Consider the following 24903-nt stretch of genomic DNA (forward strand, 5'->3'; position numbering starts at 1 on the left):
CACGATCCTGAAAAACAGCAAACAAGATGCTATTAAGTCTTACAGCACGGTTAAGTCTTTCGGGCGGAGTTGTGCGTTGGGTCTGTGTGGTCTTGGAAGCCCCTTTTCTAAACTCCAGGTTTTCAAACCCATGGTTTCCAAACCATGAAGTCCTGAGCACCTCACCCCATCACCTCTGTAGGTGGGGGCTGAGACGAGCCGGCCACGCAGAGGGGGCGCTTTCACTCCCGCAGCCCCCACGGCCGAACCGCGGCCCGGGTACCTCCCCGCCCCATCCCCCGCCGGCCGCAGTTCCGGGGCCGGGCCCGGGGCGGTGCCGGCCGGCAGGTGCCTCCCCCCGCGGGCCCGGCGGGGCTGTCGCCGCCGCTGCCACGTCAGGGGAGTTTCCCGAGGCGAGGCGCGCTGGGCCGGGCCCGGCCTTCCTCCTCCTCCCCCGGCCGCCGGAGCCGCCGCCGCCGCGGAGGCAGCGAGCGGTGCCCGCTGCCATGGAGGCCCGGTACAACCTCAAGAGCCCGGGTAGGCGGCGGGGCCGGGCGAGGGCGGCGGCGGCCGTGCCTGACGGGCTGCCCGGGCCGATGCGGCCGGGTCGCGGCGGGCTCGGGGGCCGCAGCCGGGGCCCAGGCCGTGGCGGGGAGGAGGAGCGGGGGTCACGGCGGAGGGGAGGGAAGGGAAGGGGCCACGGCGATGCCCGGCGGTGAGTCCGCTGCGCCGGAGAGGCGGCGGCGTTCAGGCGGAGGCCGGCCCGGTCTGCTCTCCTTCGCAGTGCGATGGCGCTGAATCCGCCCTCCGAGCTTAATTCGGTTCAAAATACCCCGGCTGCCAGGTCTGTATGCGTGTGTGTGTGTGCCCACGCATTTTTTTGCTGGTTCCTGGAAACATACCTTTGAACCCTCAGTCAGAGGTAAATGGCTGTGTGTGCCCTGCTCCCCTGGCATCACCTCCTGTCCGAGCAGGTGCCTCTGAGGGGACAGATTGCCAAGGGTCACTCAGCCTGTGTGGCGTCAGTTTGTTTTGTTGAAGGGTTGCTGTGCAGGCTGTATCTACTTGTGTGTGTGTGTGTGTGTGTGTGTGTGTGTGTTTGTTCACATATTTGACTTGACAAGTGTCCATGTTAAAATTCATGCCTACGACTCCTAGGCTTTCTTTTGAATCCTTGAAGTGAGAGGGGTGCCTCAAGAGATGAGGGCGATGCCAGAAGAAATAGTGCTGGAAGGGAAGGTTTTGCTTCCCAGGAAGGGGAGTGGAGGGCGGGTCGTGTCCCTCCTGTGTGGCTGTGTTGGATCAGTGGCCCCTGACCAGCTATGCTAGGGCTTCTTCCCCTGGGAGCTGCTTGCAGAGCTTGGAGGGCTGACACTGCCGGAGCAAAACCTCTTCCACAGATTGTAAAGTCCAGCTGGGTTTGTGTGTCACTCACTGTCTTGCCCTTGCTCACCCCATATCCGGTTTTAAGAGATAGGCGTTATCAGCTTGGAATAGTGGCTTTATTCCTTAACCATACTGTCCTGTATGGGAGCATGGAAGGTGGGGAGAAACTGAATGCTGTGGTGACTTGTACCATACATATGCCAATGACAGGCTTGTTTACAAACATGCCTCATGTGGATGATGTGTCTATTGCTAAATTATGTCCCTTACCCTCACACCCAAGTTGCATAACTGAGAGATAAGAAGGATCACTAAGCAAATAATGAACTTCTATGAGTTTAAAATACCAGGAAGGAATATTTTTTTTTTTTTTAGGGCTGGATATGTGGCATATGTGAATTTACAAGGCCACACAAACATGCTCACTAATTGTGGTTTGCCACGTCATTGGAAACAGTGCTGGTGTGCTGTGTGACGAGCACCTGAGGTCTGGGTGGAGGGGACAAATATTTGCGGTTTAATTTAGAAATGTTCTTTTTCTCTGTTGTTACTAGTTTCCCTGACTTTCAAGAGAAAACTACCTTTACTGGAATTGATTTTCAGCACCTGTGCTGTTCCATAGGAAAATGAATGTAGAGTATTCTAACATTAAGATGGTTTCAATTAATGTAAATGCACTGAAAATACATGAAAAAATCCACCATATTTCCTGTTTCAAGTAGTTGTGTCATCTGTGGACTAAAGGGATTATTTTGATACCTGAGCCCTCTACAGCTTTGGAACTGGTAGCCTTCCTTGTGCCTGTTGTTGTTGCCTTGACTTGAATAGAGGAAGACCCAAGCTGCTAACCTTTAGGTCAGCTTTAGGGATTTGGAATGTGCTATCTTGAGACAGAGTGGAAAAAGTGATTATTTTATACCTGTACAAGAGGCTTTCCTGTTGAAATCTGCTTTTGAACTTGAGCAAACTGTTTCCAAATGGTGACTTCTGTTTGCTCAGTGGTTTTAAAGAGGGTAAATACTACTTATCATTTTAGTATAAGTTGTTTTAATGATTATGGTAGGCTTTAGCTGCAATATCATAGGGGAAAACAAATTTCGTATATGAAAATTTTGTTAAAATCGACTTGTGCTTTTATTGATCTTCGTTTTTAAGCCAAAATCTGCTGCAGAGCTATGTCAGGAATTGAAGTTCATCTGTGGTTATATATGGATCCCTCTTCTGTGGGTGGGTGTGCTAGACCAGATTGATGAATGGGGATCAGTTTGGCTCTCTGGTGCCCTGCTTTTTGTGTGCTCTCAAGCAGACCACATAAAGTGCAATAGTGCTGCACAGCTTTGTCCTGCTGCTGGTTGCTCCTAGGCAGTGTGTTCATCTCCTTCCTTATCCTGGTTTCTATGGCTATGTGAGTTCATCTTAACATATCTAAAAGATGGTAACTCTCCACAACACGAAGCAAGTTGTTCCCCTGCACACTGTGTCTCTGTCGGTGAGAGGCAGCACAGCTGGTGCTCTGGCAGGTCTGGGTTTGCCATGGGTATAGCCCATGGCCTCTGCAGGCCTGGGCACGGCCAAGCTGCTGCTGGCTCCTCTCAGTTACCCTTTATAAGGGCAAGAAGCTACGGGGACATTCACCTGACCCTGTTTTCTAACACTGCCTATGAACTTGAATTTCCTGTTTTATTTCTTCCCCAAAAGGCCATTAATTTTGGAAGGGAAGAAATTTCACACTCCGCACTTCAGGGTTCTTTGTATCGCTACAATAAGGCAAAGCCTTGTAAGCTGTTGCTTCATATTTTTGTGTGTATTTTTGGCACTTGTAAAAGGGCAAGCTATTTTCTGTCTTAGGATTTCAAAATGGATTAGTCAATGTATATCAGCCTGCTGCCATATGGTTGATAAACCTCTCGCATCAATATTAGAGCTCAGCTGACTAAAGCACAGACTTCATCCTCTTCATGCTTCAGGAACATCCCTATTTTCTGAAATTTATAAGACAGCTACTTGGAATAATCTCTTTACTTTTTTTTTTCCCCCGAGAGCTGTGACCCTTAGCCTGCTGCAAGATCAGACACCAAATCTAGTAGTCACTGTTTCTGTAGTGACAGACTCTCTCTTTCACGTAGGCTGTTACCAGGCATCTGAGCAGGTATTAGCACAGACACTTGAAGAATTATGACCAGCTCCTTACAGTGCCTCACACAGAGCCCACAAACAACAGTGCTTTTTTATTATGTTGTGGGCAGGGTTGGTTTTGTTTTCAGCAGACCACCTCATCGAAATTTGATTAGGGAGAGCATTGGAGACCTGGGGAGAGCACATGGAGGGAGGCGTGGCACATGCATCCTGCATTTGTTGCCCAGTGCTTTGGGATCTTGGACATACAGGGAACACAACAATGCTGAGATTATGATCCTCTTAGCTGTCACCTTCAATACATTTTCTCATTTTCCTACAAACGATACTTTTTTTTCCCCTCCATACTTTGTACAAGTGTTCCTTGCCAACAAGCATGCGTCTGTTCTTTGTTAATAAGACAGAGTTGATAGGAAATAGCCAGTAGCTACTGAGCTGCTTAGTACCTTCCATGTATGAAATAAGGATAGATTGTTTAAAAATAAAAAGTTGAACAAGTGTTAAAAATTTATTAAGACTGAAGACATTGTTTGACCTTAGTGTGTTCAACAAGCACCTTACATTTGGTAAGTTTTATCTCCCTCTGTGTTGACTGAACAGTTACTTTGAATTGTAAATACAAGAAGAGTGCTGTACTTCCTGCTGCTCTGAGGGAAATGAGGACTAAAGGTCGATTGTTTCTGAGGGTGAGAAGAAAGCAGGATGAGACTAATTAAAAGCATTCTTTTTTTTTTTTTATAGTTGTTAAACTTTATATGAGTACAGGAGGTTTGTGGGTCTTGTGAAAGAGTGGATGTGAAACTGTGAAGACGTAAACCAGCTATTTAGGGTCTTGAGAATGGGTATATCTGAGACCCTGAGGATGGAAAGCAGCTGGCCTGTTTCTTGGCAAATGGCATTTCCATTTGTTTTTTAGCAGAAGTCAAAGGAACTGCCAAACCAAATGTCCCATTTTTGGCTGAGATAGATTTCATTTTTTTTTCCTAGTAGCTGGTTCAGTGCTGTGGTTTGGATTTAGTATGAGAATAATGTTGATAACACACTGGTGTTTTGGTTGTGGCTAAGTGGTGCTTACCCAAACTCAAAGGCTTTTCTGTGTCTTGTGCTCTGCCAGTGAGGAGGGGCACAAGAAGTCAGGGAGCAAGGGCAGAACAGCTGACCCAAACTATCCATACCACAGAATGTCATGCCCAGTATATAAGCTGGGAGAGGCCAATTGCTGCTGGGGATGTGCTGGGCATTGGTTAGTGGGTGGTGAGCATCCCTTGTTTTCCTGGGATTTTATTTCTCTCTCTCTCTCTTTTTCATTACCATAGCTATAATTAATTTTGTTATTATCAACCCAGAAGTTTCACTTTTTTTCCCCCCATCACTCCTCCCCACCAGGGTAGAGCACAGGAAGGAAATGGTCTTTAGTTGCCAGCTGGGGTTAAACCAAGACACCGAATTAGACAATAAAAGCAAGTTTGGAACCTGTGGGTGTCCCAGACAGTTGTTATTACAGTTCTGCAGTTACACGTTTTCGGTTTGTAAGGACGATTGTTTTGTTGTGTTACATGAGATCAGCATAAAATGGGAACCTGACTAAGAGAGAACATCATAGAAGCAGTGATGTTCAATGATGAACCACTTAATTGTCTTAATGTGCTTTCATTTAGACAGAGGAGTGTGATTTCTTTAGTGTGTGGAATTGCGTTCCATACTTTATGACATTTAGAATAATGTTGAAACTGGTTTCCAGGTGCTTTGGTCTGCTGGGAGGACTGGTGGTGGTGATTCAGCACGTGACTCTGCACTGTGAGCTCTGAAGTCATATGGTGGTTACACCAGCCATGGGTCAGACACTCTTGAGTCGGTGGTCAGATATAGAGTGGAGAGGGGGAAAACACTGTTTTGTGATGTTTCAATTTTAATTTTTCTAAAATTACTGCCTGATATTTTTCCTAGTTGTAGATAGTAAGATCATTAATGCACAAACACGTAATAAAGATGGCTTGTATTTTACTAATAGCTTAAGTGGACTGAGAAGTTATAAAAATTTCTCTGGGATGAAGGGTTTTATAAGAATTTTACTTTTGGTAAACCTGTGTTCAGCAAGTAAACTGTGTCCTTGCTAATGCTGGTCATCAGAGCCATGGGAAAAAATTACTACTTTTTCTGTATTTCTCCTGAGTAGACCTCTAAATCTTCAGATAATGGAAGGCTGCAATGAGGTCACCTGGTATATTCTTAAGATACCCTAGGTTGGTTAATACTGAAAACTTTTTATAAGCAAATTATCTCTATGATATACAAAATCTAAATTAGATTATTTTACGCCCCAGGAGTGGAAAAATATTTTGCTCTAATAGTTGTCCCTCGGTGACCATGGGTGACTGCACATGATGCTGATATGGGGGACTGTGTTTCTGTCTTGGTCCCTCTTGATTTGGGAAATCTCAGTAACAGTTGTCTGCCTTGTCCATGACTATTCTATCTTCATTAGGCTCTGTTACGTATGTTCTCAGTTTTCTCATGGTTACCCTTTTGCTTCACTGGGTGTTCATTCCTGAGTTAGCTCATCCTGGTGCATGCCATTCTTCTTCTGAAGGCAAATGCCCAGGCTTGTTGGCTGTGAAGCAGTGCTGGGTCTGAAGCTTTTTCTGGTCCAGTCTGGTTTTCTTATTCCCTGCTAATGAACTGATAAACCTTAATGAAGATGAAGGAGACAAACTGTTATTCAGAGGATCCACAGGACATGGTGGGCTCTGCAGGGTGTTTGATTTACACCTCCCCCTGGCAGCAACATAATTGGGACAACTTGAAGCAGCAAATTTCCACATAGTATGTTTTCTTTTTGGGTTGTAATAATTGAAACTATTAAACTTTGAGCTGTTGTTCATAGCTGTCGAGAAGTGTGAAGGAGGAAAAGAACTTTTCACAGTAGATTGGAATTAAATTCCTCGGTGGCTGGGTTAAAGTAGCTTTCCTCACAGCATTATGAAAGTGAGTAAAGCCCTGAAATCTGAGCATGCTACAAAGCCTACAGTCATCTGGTGATATGAGGTTTTGTAAATCAAGGAACTGCAGTTCACTTTCACTATATCTTAATGCTTACACTTTAAGGAGATTTGAGTAGTATTTCTCCTTCTTTGTAGTTAAATAATTACAGAAGTGGCAGGGACATCCAGGGTTTGAATTGAATGTGGAGGATGGTTTAAGGTACCCTCTTCCTATGTCATTGATTAAAGAGGAGACTGGTGTTTGCACTTTCTCCTATGTGTAGGAGGGAGTAAGAACTTTCTACCTAACTTTATTCACGAGGTGGCATCCTTGAATTTCTTGTCTGCAGTTCTTACGTTCGGTCTGCTCTTCACTTTGGCTGAGTTTTTTCTTAGCATATGATGCACATTAGGGCACCTGGCAGGAGAGGTGATGTAATGGAACTTACTAAAGTTCCAGAGAAAGGAGATGCAGAAGATACACATGATGCTGATATCTCTGAAGTAGAAGATTAGAGAGGGTTACTAATGACTATCCTGAATAGAAAAACACCTGTCTGTCCACAATCAGTAGCAGTTTCAAACTGCAAAGGCCCTGGGTGAATTTTTCTGGCCAGGCATATGCGTTTTCAAATCTATTATAAAACTTCATCTCCTCTTACTATTGATATGTCAGTTTCTCTCAAATCTTACCATGACCTCCTTTTGAACAACTGAGGGTGTGGTCATGTGACTGTTGTGGGAGGTGTCAGGATAAAACTTTTCAGCAGTTGTTTAAAGGTTCACATGATGTCCTTTATCATAAAATATTGAGTTTGTTAGCCTTGTACATCTTGTAGTCTGAAACTCCATTAACAACACCTATGTTTTTCCTCAAGTCTTTGGTGCAATTATTAATGTAAATCTACTGTAATCCCAGTGTTTAGTTCCTTGTTGAGAAACTCTGTGACCATGCAACGTATTTTTCATAACTTTATGCTTGTATAACTAATTTAAGGTTTTTTTCATTGTGAGTAGTTTATATTGTGTCTTGAACTATGAACTCTAGTGAAAAAGCCGGTATATGCTGGAAAAGATTACTGAGAGGAAAAGAGTGAAATGTTGACGTATTTTTGTATGCAGTGCATATTAATTTACTTTCCTGATTTCCATGTCTTGCACCTTCTTTTTCTTCAGCTGTTAAACGTTTGATGAAAGAGGCCGCAGAACTGAAGGATCCTACAGATCATTATCATGCACAGCCTTTGGAGGTTTGTTTCTCTATATGTTTGCAAGAACTTTTAGTTAGGCAGTGTTACTCATATATAAGTCTAATTAATATATACCTCTCTGTACTGCATAGGTATTTAAAATGTACATATTTAAATCCTAGCAGACCTTTCTTTTTTTCTCCTGTGTGGGAAATCAGCAGCAGAATTCCACTTCAGTGGTATTGTAGTTCCAAGTTTTTAGTGAAAGTGCACAACACCAGGTTTATATCACACCTGAGTAGTTTTATAGCATGGATATGTTTTTTTCTTCCATCTCTTTCCTGAAACTAGTTAAATGCATAATATTTAAATTAAATTTTATACACCCAAACCTGACATCTGGCTTAGTTGCTGAGTTGCTCAGTGAAACACTTAACCCTCGGTGATCCCTGAGGGTTTGCTCTTTTACGTTAAAAAAAACCCTGTGAAAAATGTAAATGGGTATGATTCTGGATGCATTGTAAAAGACATCGATTTCACTTAAGCAGAAGTTTCTAGAAGTCCTCCTAACACCCACTGAAGTTTTTGGGCTGAGAGGACGAGGATGTTCTGGTTGGTAGAAGCTTAAACAGAAACCCCTTCTGATTTCACAGGATTAATTAAAAGGGCAGTGTTCTGTGGTATTCAGTTGGGAGGTTTGATTCATCTGTTCACAGAAATGCAGAACACACTTAACTTGCTTGCATAATAATGTGTGTTCCAAGGTGCTGTAAAATGTACCATACTATCAACTAGTTTTTATCTGTACCGTGTGTTTCCCTTTCCTGTAGTGAAATGTAGGCTTTAATTCATGCTATTATTTGTAACTTACGTGAAGGTCTTATTTCTGGATTAGAACAGTGACTAGCTGGGAAGAGAACGGTGGCAGATGAAAGGAAATGCTGGAAATGTTGACAGTCCCCTCGTGTACTTGAAGAAGTTGTAACTGGGTGGGCAGTCCCAACCCTGTCATGCCTGGGTTCAGCTTCAGTTGAGAGATGTCATTCACTGACAGCAAACCTCATTTGGACTCCTGTCCTAACAGGAGGAGTTGTTCTGCTTGTAAATGTTTGGGAAGTTGTGGGCAGCACGGGTTCTCATACACAAAGCCAAACTCAGAACCCCAGAGAAATAATGAGAAATTATTTATATGTCCAGTGAAAATCATCTAAATTTCAAAGTGTTCCTCTTGCAGTAAGGCACGGTAGCTGTTTCAGGATTGTTAGTGGAGAAGCAAAAGAGGATGTGATTTCTCTGCTATGTGAGTCAAGTCCCTGTGCATGGAAGGGAATTTGGGGAGACTGTCATTAATATACTTTCTTGGTGTAGGAATCCCCTTTGTTCTATAGAAATTATTGTTTACTGAGGCAAAGATCCAGTTTTCTCTTAACTGACTCAGTTTTCCATCTCTCAGGTAGTAAGACTGTTGTCATAATTGATACAACTAGAGTGAGGAGTTTGGATAATCATTTTGAGGGTTTCACTGAAGTCATTGTGTAAGCAAATTGCCAGAAAGCTACAATATTTTATTCTTAGTGCTGTGCTTCCATTTGATTTTGGCTTCATAAAACTTCTGTTGTGCACCATTTCTTCAGCCTGTCCTTGTTCAAGAAAATGGCATTTAGTTGTCTATTTCTGTGACAAACTCTTCTTTTTTCTTCTTCTTCCATTGATGGGGGCATTTTAGGATAATCTTTTTGAATGGCACTTCACTGTTAGAGGCCCTCCAGATTCAGATTTTGATGGAGGGATTTATCATGGGCGAATAGTGCTACCACCTGAATATCCCATGAAACCACCCAGCATTATTTTGCTGACGGTAAGTAAACAAGCTAACTAGTTTTTCTTTTTTATGTCATCAATTTAACCATAGGTCTCAGAGAGACAGAGAAAGAGATTCTTGGCATTTAACATAATATTATTTTTGTAGGAAAGGTAACATAGTACAGTTCATGTTATCAGTTGAAGTCCAGAAGTCTTCCACAGTGGCTTTGGTAATCTGTAATTGCTTGAAGCTTTGCACCCAGTAAATGGAAACTTTTTCTCCAGGAGAAATTACATCAATCGCTGATGTGATTGTCTAACCTTCTGTGCTCTCCACGAGCCCTCTTGCATTCTATTGGAAACATTACTCAGAGGTAGGAAGACAGACCTGTAGTTTGAGGCGAAGGCTCTCCTTTGTGCATAGTTTTTTAGAAGGTTTTCTTCATGCATTAAAGGAGTCAGATGACAGAATTCTTTGTTCAGAAAGCTGAATGCCAATTTTGTGAGGTTGGTAGTAATGTAATTATCATTTATTGTTAGCATATAGATTTTTTTTTTATTACAATTTTTACAACTTGTACCAAAACTCAAGATTTAACTTCCAGCATATTTTATTGTATCCTTCCTCTTCCTTTGCAGGCCAATGGCAGGTTTGAAGTGGGGAAGAAAATTTGTTTAAGCATCTCAGGGCATCATCCTGAAACGTGGCAGCCTTCATGGAGTAGTAAGTAACAATTATTTGGAAAATGTTTCCCCCTGTCAAGCAACTTGATCTTTAAACTGAAAAAAAAAATCCCAAAGAATGTGGAAAAGGAGACATTTTGAGGCATAAAAGTATGGGAGAATTTGAGAAATGTCTTGAAAGAGTGACATAGGAGGATTTGGGCATGGTATTAAATAAATGCAGGGTGAAAAGGTTGATAAACTGAGGGGCTGTGGTGAGCTCTTCTTTATTTGGATGCACAAGCATTAAGAATTTTCAGACAACTTAGAATATTCTTTGTGGGGTTTTTTATAGTTGTTCTTATGAAAATAAATCCTATTACTTTACCCTGTTTTGGATAATCACTAAAACCGCTTGAATATTAATTGAGGGGAGTTTTTAATTTTAATGCTGTAGTTCTGAACACTCATGAGGAAAGACACTGTGGTCTGAGTTTGGAATAACTGACTATTTTCTACCTTTATTTTTTTGAAGTATTATCACAGAAATTAAGAGTTGGCACAATTACATCTTATGTATGTGTTAGTTCTGCCTTACCATTTTATCTTCAGAACCAATTTTAAAGTCTGTAACTCTAGTCTTTGTAGTCATGCAACGTTTTTGTGGCAACTTGTCTTTTCTTCTCTGTGTTGGCTGATGGCCTTACCTTTGTTTACAATGTGACATGACAAACAATTAGGAAAGCCTTGCAGTGTAACAAAAAAACCCCAGCACTGCTTGTATGAAATTCAGACCACTCCTTTGGACAAAATGAAGTTTTGCAGTAGGAACTGCAACTTTTCTGAGTTTAGAATGAGATGACATAACAGTTGTTTCTGCCACCTTGTTTTTAACTCTGTTTTCCCATTTTAGTAAGAACAGCTTTACTGGCCATTATTGGATTTATGCCAACCAAAGGTGAAGGAGCAATAGGATCTCTAGATTACACACCGGAAGAAAGAAAAGCTCTTGCAAAGAAGTAAGCACTAAGTTTGTTGCTATAGGTACCTATATATGCACTTTAGGGTAATGCACTGAGTAGAAAGTAAGCCACTTCAGTCTGTTCTATGATGAAATGATTATCTTAGTGGAGAAGGGAAGAGCAGTGGATATTGTTTATAGGGATTTCAGCATGGCTTTTGGCATTCTCTCCCTTACCGTCCTCACTCCTAAGGTATAGCCTAAGTAAGTGAGGACAGTAAGGTAGATTAAGAACTGGCTGAGCTGCCTGGCTCAAAGGATTGTGATAAGCAACATGAAATCCAACTGCAGGCTGGTGCACTCCAGGGGTCAGTACTGGGCCCAGTGCTATTCAATGTCATTAATGACCTGGATGCTGGGACAAAGTGCACCCTCAGCAAGTTGACAAGTGATAAAAAACTGGGAGGAGTAGCTGAGACACCAGAAGGTTGTGCTGCCACTGGAGGACACTGTGGCTGGAGGACTGTCATCAAGTTCAACAAAGAAGAGCAGAGTCCTGCCCCAGGGGAGGAATAACACCAGCCTACTAGCTGGAAAAGAGGTTGGAAGGGGGAGGACCTGGAGGTCCTGGTAGGCACCTGACTGATCATGAGGCAGCAGTGTGCCCTGGCAGCAAAGAAGGGCACAGTGGTATCCTGGCTAATGGTATCTTGGGTTGTATGAGGAAAAGCATTGCCAGCAGGTTGAGGGAAGTGATCCTTCCTCTGGATTCAGCACTGATGAGACACTGAGAGTCCTGGGTCCAGGTCAGGGCTGTGACCAGGTCTTGGTACAAGAAAGAAGGACTTTCTGGAGCAAATCCAGTACAGAAGCACAAAGGTGATTGAGGGCCTGCGAATATTTCATACAAGGAGAGACTAGAAGAGCTGGGTGTGTTCAGACTGGAGAAGAGAAGGTTCAGGGGATCATGTCCATGTGTCCTAATATTTGAAAGGAAGGTGTAAATAAGAGCCGGGGTCTCCTCAGTGACATCCAGTAACAGGACAAGAGGCAATAGGCACAAACTAAACCCACAAAAATCAGTCTGAATGCCATCTTCACAATCTTTATTGTGAAGGTGGCCAAAGCACTAGGACGGGTTGCCGGGAGAGGTGGAGTCTTCTCTCACTGGGAGTGTTAAAAGTGTGACTGGAAACAGACATAAGCAACATGCTCTGCTTGACCTTGCTCTGAGCAAGGAGACTTGCTCAGATAACTCAGTGTTATCTCCAGAGGACCATCCCAACCTCAGCTACGCAGGATTATCCTTACATAATCTTATACCTATGGGGGTTTTTTTGTTCTTTCTCTTTTTCCCGTCTGGGAAGGAGAAGGTACCTGGAAGGCCATATCCCTTCCCTATAAGCAAAGTTACTGAATTCCAAATGGTAATCAGTACGTTATTTTGCAGGCAGATGTGACTTTATTGCACTTGTACTCTGAGCTATTGGAAGCTGCAGTTTTCCTGTTAGCATGGCACTGAGTCAAAGCTAATAAAGTCTACTCAGAGGTAGGGTTAGTGGGTTGGCCTTGACACTGTGCTATCAAGGTTATGTGGTTTCTCACTGGTTTGGAGAGCAGCCTGCAGTGTGCCCTATAGACAAATCAAGTGTGCAAGAGAAGGAAGGAAATGCTGTCACAGAAGCTGAAATTCTTGGATTTGAGGTGCAAGTTCCTGGGTCCGACATAGTATTTGTAATAATATTTAGATCTTTATAATTTTAATTTGCTATAGGTATAAATTTTTAAATTGTAAGAAATTACTGATGAAGTATAAATAATAGTAGTAGGTAAGTCAGTTGTTAATACTTTCCTAAATTACATGAGGGAATATGTGTTTGTAGTGTAGATAATTCTCAAAATATTTTTTCAAGACAGTGTTTTGAGGCGAGGGGGGAAGTACTTCTAAGTTACTTGTCTTGCCACCACTTGTCTTTCTGTGGATTGTTTTGCAAGTAGTTTGCTTAAACAAGCACACAAGAACATTATGAGAACATGCTATTCTGAGCTGTGTCATTTGTGGCCAGGTCACAAGACTTCTGTTGTGAAATGTGTGGCACATCTATGAAGACAGCCCTCTTACCACTAACATCCAGAAGCGTGTCAAGCCAGGCGGACAAGGAGGCTAAAGAACTTGCCAGACAAATTAGCTTCAAGGTGAAGTCACTGTTTAAATTTTTATCTCTGTTGTATAGAATTTAAAAAAAAATACTGAGGAAGAACTTGTAAACCGCAGAAACCTTCATCAGTTGCTATGTAGAAGCTTCTTTTTTTAGTAGAGTCTGAAAGAGAAAAATAAAAATGGATCTCTTGCAATTTGCAAATTAATAAACTGTGCATCTCAAGCACTGATTGATCAGTTTTAATTCTAGTAGTGAGCACTGTGGTAAAAACTGCTTGAGTATGTTGCTTTTAATTCCACATTTTCAGATACTAGTAACTTTATTAAATTCTCCAGAATTAGTCTTATCAGAAAAGTGTTAGGAAAATTTGGGCAAAGCTAACCTAAATTTTTTCCTTTGTGATTTTTTTCCCTCCTTTTGGCTTATGGAAGAAATAAAACATATTACTACTGAAAAATGATTGCAAATTCTTTTGAACTACTCTGCTACTATCTGAAGATACTGAAAGTTGAACTCTGGTATGGAAGTTGCTGTGACCGAAAAATGTGTTCTCTAGCTTGTGTTTCAGTGAAAGCAAGGTTTGTTTAGACAAATACATTCCTTAGAGAATTGCATGTCTTGCATGCACAGTGTTGTTTCTCACTGGGTTTTCCACTAAACTCTTAAAACAACCACTAAGGAAGACTTCTGTGCATGATGGCAGGGAACTACAGTGAAATATATGATGGCAATGTGGCATTGGTGCAGAACACGTCCTCACCAAGGTTAGGGGTGCTCATATGTCCCCTTTTATCACCAATGTTCTCCTAACACTCTCTTTAGAACTACTTTTTTGTGTGCTATGAAATTAAAGATTGTCTTCTACTGAGCATTACTGCCAGTTTTGCAGGATCTGCATATTCCTGTGCCGTCTTGTTGGCCTGGTTAGATCTGTGTGTAATAACACTTGTGATAAAAACATTACAAATATTTTACAAAGATGAGGAGATACTTTAAGTTCGGGGCCAGAGTTTTAAGTTGAGCCACTTGGAGAAGCAGTGGACTGCCTGTTCCTGGCTTTTTTACAATATATAAGGGTTACAAATGTAGGATTGATTTTTAGTTAAGAACTCCTAATCTTTATCAAAGAAATTCTAGAAATATCAAAGCCTTTTCTTTTTCATTTGTTTTTGTTTGTTTGTTTTTGTTCATTTTTTTAAAGAAAGAACTCTTTACTTACATTTCATATCTTCAGTTTTAAAATTAAAGACTTAGGGATGTCAGTCTTTAAAGAATATTGGTGCTTTTCATGTATCCATATATTTGACACCACCTTCTAAGAACAAGCACGTATCAAGGGAAAAATTGAACAAAAATCCTCAAGCCTTTTACAATCCATTTCATTTTTTCTTACAAGATAAATCAGTTCTGTCCTGTGGTTGCACGTTTCTTCCCTTCTCCAGGGATTGGGTTTTTTAAGCTTCCTACTTCTCTGCTTCTCTTGACTTTTGTTTGTTTGATGTTAGGCTGAGGTATTCACTTGATGTATTTGTAGTAAATTAATGGCATGGATCACTAGCAGGCAATACAGAGGGTTTTAATAATTTGGATACATTCCATGTCAATTTATGGGATAAGATTAATATCAGATTGCTGACTGAGTGTATAACTTGAGAGATTCTCTCTACTGGCAAACATACTAGCAACATCTGCATTAGCTTTGTCCTTAAAGAAGAGATTGCCTAACTTTTTCTGGAGGATTCTGGTGTTATGAGAAGTTGTTTCAATACCAACTTTAAGCAAAATGGTAACTTTTCTTAAAAGCCCCAGTGTGATATTGAGATAGGAATATGAAATTCAGGAGGGGAAAAAAAAAAAAAACAACACATTTTGTCATTACACTTTTCTTCTTCTGTGAGCCTCCACCTTTGTTCCTGTCTGCTTTAATAGAAAATTACATTTTCATCAGCTTTGTATTGACTTGCAAACAGTTTTGTAAATTTTAGGTGCTATATACCATAAATTCCATTTTGCATTAAAAAAGCCCAACAGGAAAAGAGAGATGATTAATAGCACTAATAGCATACATATCACTGTAAAACAAATGTTTTACCTACACATTGCCATCACAGTGAAATTAATTCTCCACTCAACCTCATTATAATGTTTAAATATGTTTGTCATCATTCCTTGACATCTGTTCCTTCGAGCTTTTCTGGAAGTAGAGGTAAGGGCTGGAGTAAAGAGAGATAGGGTGACAAAAGAGATATTTCAAGTTTGGGAACTTTCAAGTGTCATTTTTTTGAATGTTAGTCTGACTTCAGCCTAGACAGTATTTTTATAAACTAAAGTAAATCAAATGCACATCTTGTAGTGTATGTGCTTTATAGAGATTAACAGTAAAGATGAAATAAACTCATCTTGGAAAAAGCAGAATTATGAAAAGCAGTGGTCACAGGGTCCCTTTGAGGTTAGGAACTTAGAACTGGATATAGGAAAGAAACAATCACCCTGAGGGTTGTCAAATGCTGGAGCAGGCTATCCAGAGAGGCTGTGGAATCTCCAGCTTTGGAGATGCTCAAAACTTGACTGGACATGACTCTAGTGAGAGTTGGGTCCATTCCAGTCTAAATTATTCATAGTTATGTGTTGCTTTTTGGATGATCCATATTTGAGTCACAGCTTATCCTGTCTAATATTATAGCATAACAGTCAAGTGCAAAGGGAGAGAAGTGTTGTCAGATTATGTTTTTAAGTCTTAAATTCATCTTCAGGTTGTTTCAGTGGTGTTTTTTTGATTCTTCTGAGATAATACATGTCAAGAAACAGGGAATTTAATTTCCTCACACAAAATAGTATCATGAAAGAATATTATATTGTGATCTTATCAGTTTGTTATCGCCATAACTGGTTGGTTTCTAATACACTGTTTTTATTTCTTGCTACTGCTACCACTACTACTTACATCTGCATTTGAAGACAGTTGCTAGATTTGGAATTGTCTTTATAATAAATTGGGATATAGATATATGACTTGGGAGGTGATTTGCTTACTGATAAAAATTAATCCAGTCATGACTTTTTTTTTTCTGACATGTATGAATTTCAATCAGCACTATGATGCTGTGTCCTTTTCCATTCCCACGAGATTGTTGCAGGCATATGCTGGTTTTCACGTTCTTCTACACGTCCCTACTTGTCTCTTGCCTCAAATTTCCCAAAGCACGAAACCCAAATTCTGGGAAATACTACCTCGTAGACGTTTTATAAATGTGTATGGAATCAGTATTATAAGGACTTGTAGTTTTTCTTTTACTCTGTTTGTGCTGAAATTTAAATACTGGAAACTGATATGCATGTCTGACCCTAGTGTAGTGTCATGCATATATGCCCACTCTGGCTGTGAGGCAACTTCGTTCTAGAACCAGCACAGCCACATTAAATTAGCACTCACCAAAGGCTCGTTAGTCCTGCAGAGGAACAGGCAGTATTGGTTCACTTGCAGCAACAGTGCAATCAGCATTGTCTTAAGGACATGCGAAACAGAAGTTTTAAAAAAGGGTGTTATTTCTGGCATAATATCCTGGATCTTATAAAGAATATTTTTTTCCCTCTATACATCTGTGCTTTTTTTTGAGTGTCAGATCTGTTGTTATGTGCAAAAAAGCTTAAAACTCCTTTTACTGATATTTGCACATTTAGAATCTTATTTCTAAAGAATGAAAATTTCTTGAACCAGTTGGTGTGCGATTGAAAGGCAATTGGCATACCTGATTATTACATTTCGGTAAGCCTCATTTTCTCTCGCATTAAAATACACTTTCCAAAATAAACCAGATCTTTTTGGAGCAATTTTGATCTTGTCTCTGAAGTGTACATATGTACTTCTTGTAGGCAGAAGTCAATTCATCCAGGAAGTCTGATGCTGGACCCTCAAACACGTCAGGACTGAACCGCTCTGCCGCCTCACGTGAGCCCCAGCAGGAAGGTGCATCGAGAGCATCCCAGGATCCAACAAGTGCAACGGTATGGTCCATCTTTGAGCTTTACTGGGCATAGCCTGAACATGAAATTGGTCCTATTAAGCTGATTGGAGTCTTAATTAAGAGTATGTAGTTCATACATTTCTGTAGAACTTCTGCATACTTTTATATAAAATCTTTGTGTAAACTTCAGCAAAGAGTATGCTGAATCACTTCTACAAATAGCCATCTCTACTTTGGCTTCCTTCTCTTAAAAGCAATAAGTATTATGTTCTTTTAGCAGTTCTTGTTCCCAGTAGTTCCTTTAACGTATGGGTTAGCTGTTCATTAAAGTACTGTGGTGTCTAAAGTACTGCAATTTACCATCTGCATAACATAGCGCAGGTTTTTTTGATAGACTTCTTAGCCAGAGGCAAAAAATGTTTCAGTGATAACCTGTAGCTTTTAAACATTAATTGAGATTGTCTTCCTGTTTTTTTATAACCTCTTCAGTAAGTCTAAAATATTCTTACCATTTGAAGTATGACGCTTATGTTTTAATACTGTTAGGTGTAGGGCTTACATAATGGTTTCGGAAGTGACCGAGGTTTGGTGGTGGGCCAAGGCAGCTGCTGTTATGACTGTGGCAAATGCAATCTAAAATCACTGATAAATTGCACACAAATCCCAGCTAAGCTGCCTTTTTTAGAGAGAGGACGGGGCTGCAGATTGGTTAAAAAACCTAAAACATGTCAAATAACATCAGACCATCTGTTGTGTGTTTGCAACATATTTTCAAGCTATGTAGAAATATAAACATGCTAATAGCATACTTTTTTTCCCCCCACAATAAGGATTTTTCCAGATTGTTCAGGATTTAAAACCATTGTATTTTATTCTTCTTATTACAAATCCTGGCTAATATAGTAGAACTAGCTGACACACAAAGGCATTGCTGGCATTTTCTTGAGGAAAAAGAGACTTTTTATGATTAATCCTATTTTAAAGAAAATTGTTATAAGCGATTATGCTGGTTTAATAAGTAATGATTACCTTAATTTTCAGCAGAACAGTCCTATGGGAAATGAGACCTTTAAATGTATAAATGCACTTAAAAACATTTCTATATGTAGTTAGCTGTAAATATGTGGGTTCACGTTTTAAGGGATCTGACTGTTTCATTCATAATTGTTAGTTTTAATTTGAAGCAATAGCTGTGTTTCTGAGCTGTCACATTTTGAGTCTTAGGAATTATCTGGAGTTGTTTGGGAGTGAAAACAGTCACACAGTGGAAAAAAGAAACGTGTAACAGGAAAGACTATCTTAAGGAATTCAAGCTTGCTATTTTTGTTTTCTTATTCATGCAAAAGTTAATAGAAATCTTTTCAAAGTAGGGAACTGTGGGCCTTGATCTGCTAATAGATGTGAAAGAGTATCCATGCAAACCTCAGATCCTTTCCACTCGATTGGGCTTCTTGCATGTGTAAAATTAGTTTATTAGGTTAGTTCTTGTTGTGTAAAGACCTAATTCTACCTTATTAAGTTGTGTTAGATGAGGGTAACATCAAAACTAATTTCTCCTTTTTTTCTGGATAAAATGTTCCATATTGGCTGTTAAGATTTTATGCACCCATATGATTAGAGAACGTTTATCAAGTCTTTAAGTGGCTTACCTTTGAATGAAGAAAAAAGGTGGAAAGGGGTTGATTCTCACACTAATGATAGCTGCTTCCCAGGAAAACTTGTCACAACAATATTGTTGAGGTTTGCAGGTACAAGTCAAATCACAGAATTGCAGAATATTCTGAGTTGGAAGGGACCTGCAAGGATCATCGAGTCCAATGGGTACAACAGAGTGAGAACAAGAAAAGGAACAATGCTGCCATGAAGGCTCTGGAAAATGCTGCCACAGCAACTTGTGTAAAAGGATACAGAGCTGCAAAGAACAGTCTTTAGGCATTAATAAGAAACAGCTGCTTAAAGCATTATGCAGCATAAAATTTGTGAGGACTCTGAAGCCAGCGCAGAGAACACTTCTGACAATATATATATTTTTTTATTTTTTTAAATTTGTAGTAGCTGTTGATGTGTACTCAGGGCATAGTAATGGTACATTTTATTTGAGTATTCAAATTGCAAGCAAGGTACTCCTGAGAGTTGACTTGATAAAAGTAATTGCCCTTAGTATTAAGAAGATGAGATCCTTCCACCTCTGAGCAAAAGAATGTTTTTGAAAGAATGTATTATAGATGCTGAGGTTAGACTTGGGTCCAGATGAAGTCATCTGGCATGCTAGTGGTCACCTAAATTTAGGTACCAAAACTCTCATTGCAGTCCGTGGGACTTGTTAGTGGAGGCTGGGGAGCATTGCAGCTTACTGAGAGGCTGATGGGCTGCATTGCTCTGTCTGCCCCACGACTGCTTTGACTAAATCCATGTGGACTGTCATGGGTGTCTGAACTCCTACCAAAGCTGCAGAAATACATGTGGTGTGTTGATGTGGAATGATGCCCCACCTTGGTGCTTATAGTTAATGAATAAAGTTGATACTTGGCAAGACTTACAAAGTGATAAGGTAAAAGCTCTGGTTAGACTGTTTTCTTGATAAGCCAGGAATACATCAAACCTCAATACACCTGTTATTAAACAGTATGATATAGTAGGGACCTGCAATAATATGCTGGTTGGATATGGGGAGTGATAAAATAAATAGTGTAACTGAAACTAGGTAATCTTCAATTGATGAAAGAGGTTTCTGTCAGAAAATAAGGCTGTGTTCTGATGCATGAGACTTATAGAAGCCCTTATTTTCATTTATGTGTTCTGAATGGTATGTTGGTAAAAAGTGTTTCCCTTTATCACTGTCAAATAGTGTCTTAAGTTTCTTAATACTACAGCAGCAATTTCAAATGTCTTGGCAGTCGGAAGTACTTGGCCTAACTTTGGTTCATTAAAAAAAAAGACATTTTTCATATTAGCCATTAAGCTGTGCTGTGTCAAACTTCAGCTTTTCTTCAGTTGGAAGTTATACAGACAAATATTTCATCTCTCCTCTTGTTTTATTTCTATATCTCTCTTGAAATCATGAGTGTAACTGAAAGAGGCTTCGGTAACCTGGAGGATTTATATGGTTCTGAGTTCCTAGAGTTTGTTGTATTTTTAAAACATCTCTTCTAAGATGATTTAATGCTTATACCGTTCTGATAAAAAGTTTTAAAATAATGGCCTGGAGATGTAAAGGGTGCAGTGAATGGTACCATTCTTCAGTAGATTGAACATAGTCTAAATTTCCTTAGCTGCATTTTGTTAGATGATATAACTTTTTGTTAATTCTAACTGTATTTTACCAAAATAGCCTTATTTATCAAACTCAAATGTCCTTAAAGCAAAGTTTTCTACTAGTCCTAACAGTTTCAGAAGCTTCAAATTATAAGTAACATGACACAAGTCTGTAAAAGTCAGATCGTAAAGATGGCTACAATGCAGGTCTTACTAAATATTTCTATTTTTAGTCTACTGAGCCCTCATCCACAACATTTCCAGTGTGGTTTGGCAGAAAATGACTTAATATTTAATGGAAGTTGTGTCATGTGAGGTGTTGTGTTACTCTACAAATCTTGACGTTTTTGCTTAAGGAGAATTTAAAGACTTGCCGTTATGTTGAAAACAAGATGATTGCAATATTTTAAGAAATCTATAATACAGCCCATCTGCCACTTTTGGGATTCTTAACAATTAAGTCTTCAAACAAAAAAAAAATCTTCATCTGGAGATACATGTATGTATTATTTAAGATACTGTAGCATCTGGTGTCAAATTTATATCGGGTAATGATCACTCCTTTGTTATCTAACTTAGTTCTACATGTTATTGATTATGTTGGGAATCCCAAGCATTAGCTGAGCTTTGGGTGAATCAGTTAGTCTTCTGCTGCCATGATCCATCTATAATTTCCTAAAAAAAATAATTTAAAGCCATGAAAATGTCAGTGAGGTTTCTCTTGAATCACAGATCTGTTCGTATCAGTGTATGACACCTTGTTTTATTCAGAAGAGGAGCTCTCTGTTTCATTTTTAAATTTAAAATCTGTAGTGTTGGGAGGATATGTGTGACAGCCAGTGCTAGTTGTTTTTGTTAGTAATATGATGGATTGGGAATATTTCTAGACTTCTTTTTCCTTTTTATTTCTTTAAAACTATTTGAAGAGGAAAGGAAAGCACTTTGCCTGCTGAATTGGCACTTCTTGTGTCCTGAATTCACTCCTCTCTCTCTCCCCTTCTGGAAGATGGGATGATGAATCTAGGAACTTAGTTTTTCAAAGACTTGCCTTCTCTTAGTCTTTATTTTCCTTGGCATGAGGAGCTTTCAAGTGAGTTCAAAATGAAGCAGAATTACTTCCTTCTGCAGTGTGGTGGCAGTCATGGCAGGCTGCTCATGGTATTCTTGATGTCTCTGCTGATAAAGTGTATCTTTTAAAAACGATTCTCTTTGAAGCTACCCCAGCTGCTTGCTTACCTAGGCAAGAAACCTGTGTAAACAGGCAAGTTGTCAGAGGTGGCGAGTTATTACATCAGTATTTCCTTGCTGATGATAAACTGGGAAAATAGTAATGATGAGGAAAGGAAGGTCTCTTCCCGGGCTGGTAAAATTGCTGACTAGTTGTAAATGTGGGGGAATTCTTCTCCCACACGCAGAATACGCAGCCAAAGAGTCGGGAGACCGAGTGCTGCTTCCTGTGTTATGGATCCTCAAACCTGATACACAGTTGAGGGCATTCCCTATCTGGCCATGTGGACTGGGTGTCTTTTATGGATATAGTGGCTGGCTGAAACAGTGCTTAAGGTTATGGATATTGTGTCCATTACAGAGCTTTTGCTTGTAAGCAAATATAAAATGTCCAGAATTCTAGTTTTACCTGCTGTGATGAGAATCAATCTTTTAGAAGGAAAAGGGGAGAAAGCTAACGCTGGAAAATAGCTGTAAGTTGCTTTAAGTTAGGGACACTAGCAAACTGTTCTGAGAACTGACAATAAGACTTAAAAAAAAAAAAACGCTGAAATTTTTTGTCAGAGCAGCTTTTATTTTTTTAAGCGTTTTTAAATTGAACTTTATCAAAATGTTTATTTCTAATGACTGTGCTGTATCATTATTTATAATACTAAAACGTTGGAAATTTGAGCCTTTTAGTATTGCAAGCAGAATTAGTCTGGTGGAAGATCAGAGATCATAGTTTCAATCTTACAAACTGGAAAAATGAACATCAGTTGCCGAAGTTTATTTTTTTAGTACTTGTAATGTCAGACCGACGTTTGCCCAGTAGAGGGCAATAGGTAAGTGCCTGCACATGTGCAGTGCTTGGGAACTCCTGCTGGGATCACGTAGGTCGTTTGCGTTAGGGATGATTTTTGTTTCCAGTGGTGTTGATGGTGATGAGAAAAGACTTCTGGACCCAGCTGTCCACAGGAAGCAGTGCTGCACTGCTTAATTACAGTTCTCTGGACTTCTTGCTTTCTTGGCCTCCTCAGCTTGTTTCCCCTTCAGTGTAGGTGACATTACAAATGCTCAGAGACTTAACTATCCGGAGGATTATTAAAGATTTCTTGAACAATAAAGAGTTAAACAAATCCTAGATAAAGATATTTGAAATCCCTTTAAGACAAATACTGTTTAACAGTCTTTCTTCAGCCTTTTCTTGTCCATAGAACTGCTAGTTTGCAGCTTGAAATATACTTCTCAGATAGTGTAGGGACAAAATGGACAACTGTAACAATCTTGTAATTATTAGTGACGTAATATCAGGCTTTCAAGTATTAAAAGCAATCTGAAGAGTACGTTTTAGTCCTTATGATTTTATTTCTTGCTAGTCTTATGCAATGTCTTCTCTCACAACTTTCCATATTTCCGTTTTAGTCTGAATCTCAGAGCAGCAGTGCTGTGGCCGGCCAGGAGCGCACTCCAGCTGTGTCCACTAACACATCCCTGAGTCCCCGGCAGCGCCGTGCCCAGCAGCAGAGTCAGAGACGGGCTCCGTCCTCCACTGACTTCAACCGGGCGCAGCAGCCGAGAGTCAACACCAACCACACTGGATCAACTGTTCTGATCGTCCTGCTGACCTTTGCGTTGGCAGCTCTTATATTTCGCAGAATATGTTTGGCTAACGAGTATATATTCGAGTTATAAGGTTGTTTGTCCTAGCAGCAGGGACCTGAATGCTTCACTGAACATTCTGTATTGGGTATGACATGAGAACTGTTTACAAAGGCTACTTTTTTGTATTTATGCTTAAGTCCTTACGAATGTTGTTAACGTACCTACAGATACATTACTTGTAAGAAAAGCAAGGTGGGACATGTGTCAATTGAGTGCCCACTAGAGAAACAGTGCAGTGGAATAGTAACGTTAAGGCATGGGCCTAAATTTGAGTAATTTATAAACTAGAAAAAAGACAATTTTTAAAAAATGGTTGATTAATTTTTTTATGGAACATAAATGCGATTAATCACCCATCTAAGTTAGTATAAGATTTTAAATTGGAGAAGGAATTATAAAATGAAACACTACTATGTGTTTGTGTCCAGTGAACTCTTCCGTAACCACTTTTATTTACCCTGACGCATTTCTAGAGGGGGAACACATACAAGTTGTGAAGCTGCTTTGTGTTTGTGGAAGGGGGAAAGGAGAAAGGGAGGAAAGAAGGGGCCAGAAAACTACTTGCATTATTATTTTGATTTTTATTTTTTTGGAAGAAAGATTGGATAATCTTTTGAAAGATTTGAATGTCCTCTTCTAGTATTTTCAATTGTATATCTTGTTTTTAAATTTGACAATACTACAAAACATGTCTATTCTTGCAATAGTTATAAATATGTAATATAATTATTTACCCAGAGCTATTGTCTTTTCATTATACCAGAAATATACATAATGTGTTGAACTGAATGTTTCGTATGTGGTTTTATTTACTAAAGAAAATTTAAACCTTATTATACTTAAACACTTATATATCTGAACATGCTTAAGAGAAGTATTTATTACAATCCTACTAATAATAAAGTTTCAAGCCACTCTTTGGATATGTTTCAAATATCACATGGCATTTGTTTATTGTTTGCCTGTTTTATTTTGTTTTTTGGTGTTTGGTTTGGGGGTTTTGTTTTTTGTTTTGTTTTGGAGTTTCTTTAGGGGTTGTTTTTTGAGTTTGGTTGGTTGGTTTTTGTTTAGGTTTTTTTGTTTGGTTGGTTAGTTGGGTTTTATTTTTCTTATTTTGCGGGGGGGGGGGTGTGTAGTGTTTTGTTTTGTTTTGTTTTTTTAACCTAAAATCTACATTGGACCCAGAGACTTTCTCATTTTAAGTGTATTTAAAAAGTCACTGGTAATAATCATGGATACTGTGAAAATGTACCTATAATTTTTAAGGGTTTTGAGAGGTTTTATCGGTGACTGTTTAAATATTGGAGTGAAGTAGAAGAAAGCGATGAGTGGGATTGTTTTCCTCTGGTATTATTGTTCAAAGTATTGTTCAACGTGTTTGTTTCAAAGACAAGGAAATTTAGCTAGCTCTCATTTTGTTGCTGCCAAATGTGATAGCACTGACTCACGTGAGATTCTCGTCCCGTTTCTCAGCAAGTATTTATCAAGCTACATACAACTTCCTAGATTTTGTTAGTTATAGCATATATTACATTAAACTAGCTATAACCA

At 39.7% G+C, this 24903-nt stretch overlaps 1 protein-coding gene across 1 annotated transcript; it reads left to right on the forward strand.

The window, feature by feature from the left end:
* Positions 1-377: 377 nt before the first annotated feature.
* On the forward strand, positions 378-24286 carry UBE2J1 (ubiquitin conjugating enzyme E2 J1). Its single transcript, XM_027896269.1, has 8 exons — positions 378-516; positions 7659-7732; positions 9399-9530; positions 10115-10199; positions 11052-11157; positions 13166-13295; positions 17135-17266; positions 23113-24286. The coding sequence occupies exons 1-8, from the start codon at positions 486-488 to the stop codon at positions 23380-23382; spliced, it is 960 nt and encodes a 319-aa protein (XP_027752070.1). The 5' UTR covers positions 378-485; the 3' UTR covers positions 23383-24286.
* Positions 24287-24903: the final 617 nt, after the last annotated feature.

The sequence above is a fragment of the Empidonax traillii genome, unplaced genomic scaffold (assembly GCF_003031625.1).
Source record: "Empidonax traillii isolate 1590-97213 ecotype Southwest subspecies unplaced genomic scaffold, ASM303162v1 scaffold491:size805508, whole genome shotgun sequence".
NCBI classification, from domain to species: Eukaryota; Metazoa; Chordata; class Aves; order Passeriformes; family Tyrannidae; genus Empidonax; species Empidonax traillii.

Bases quoted from the DNA above. Each gene is read 5' to 3' on its own strand.
- UBE2J1 (XM_027896269.1), top strand. From the start codon at position 486: ATGGAGGCCCGGTACAACCTCAAGAGCCCGG. The intron at 7,733-9,398 runs GTTTGTTTCTCT...GGGGCATTTTAG, and splicing joins ATCATGCACAGCCTTTGGAG to GATAATCTTTTTGAATGGCA. The intron at 9,531-10,114 runs GTAAGTAAACAA...CTTCCTTTGCAG, and splicing joins CCAGCATTATTTTGCTGACG to GCCAATGGCAGGTTTGAAGT.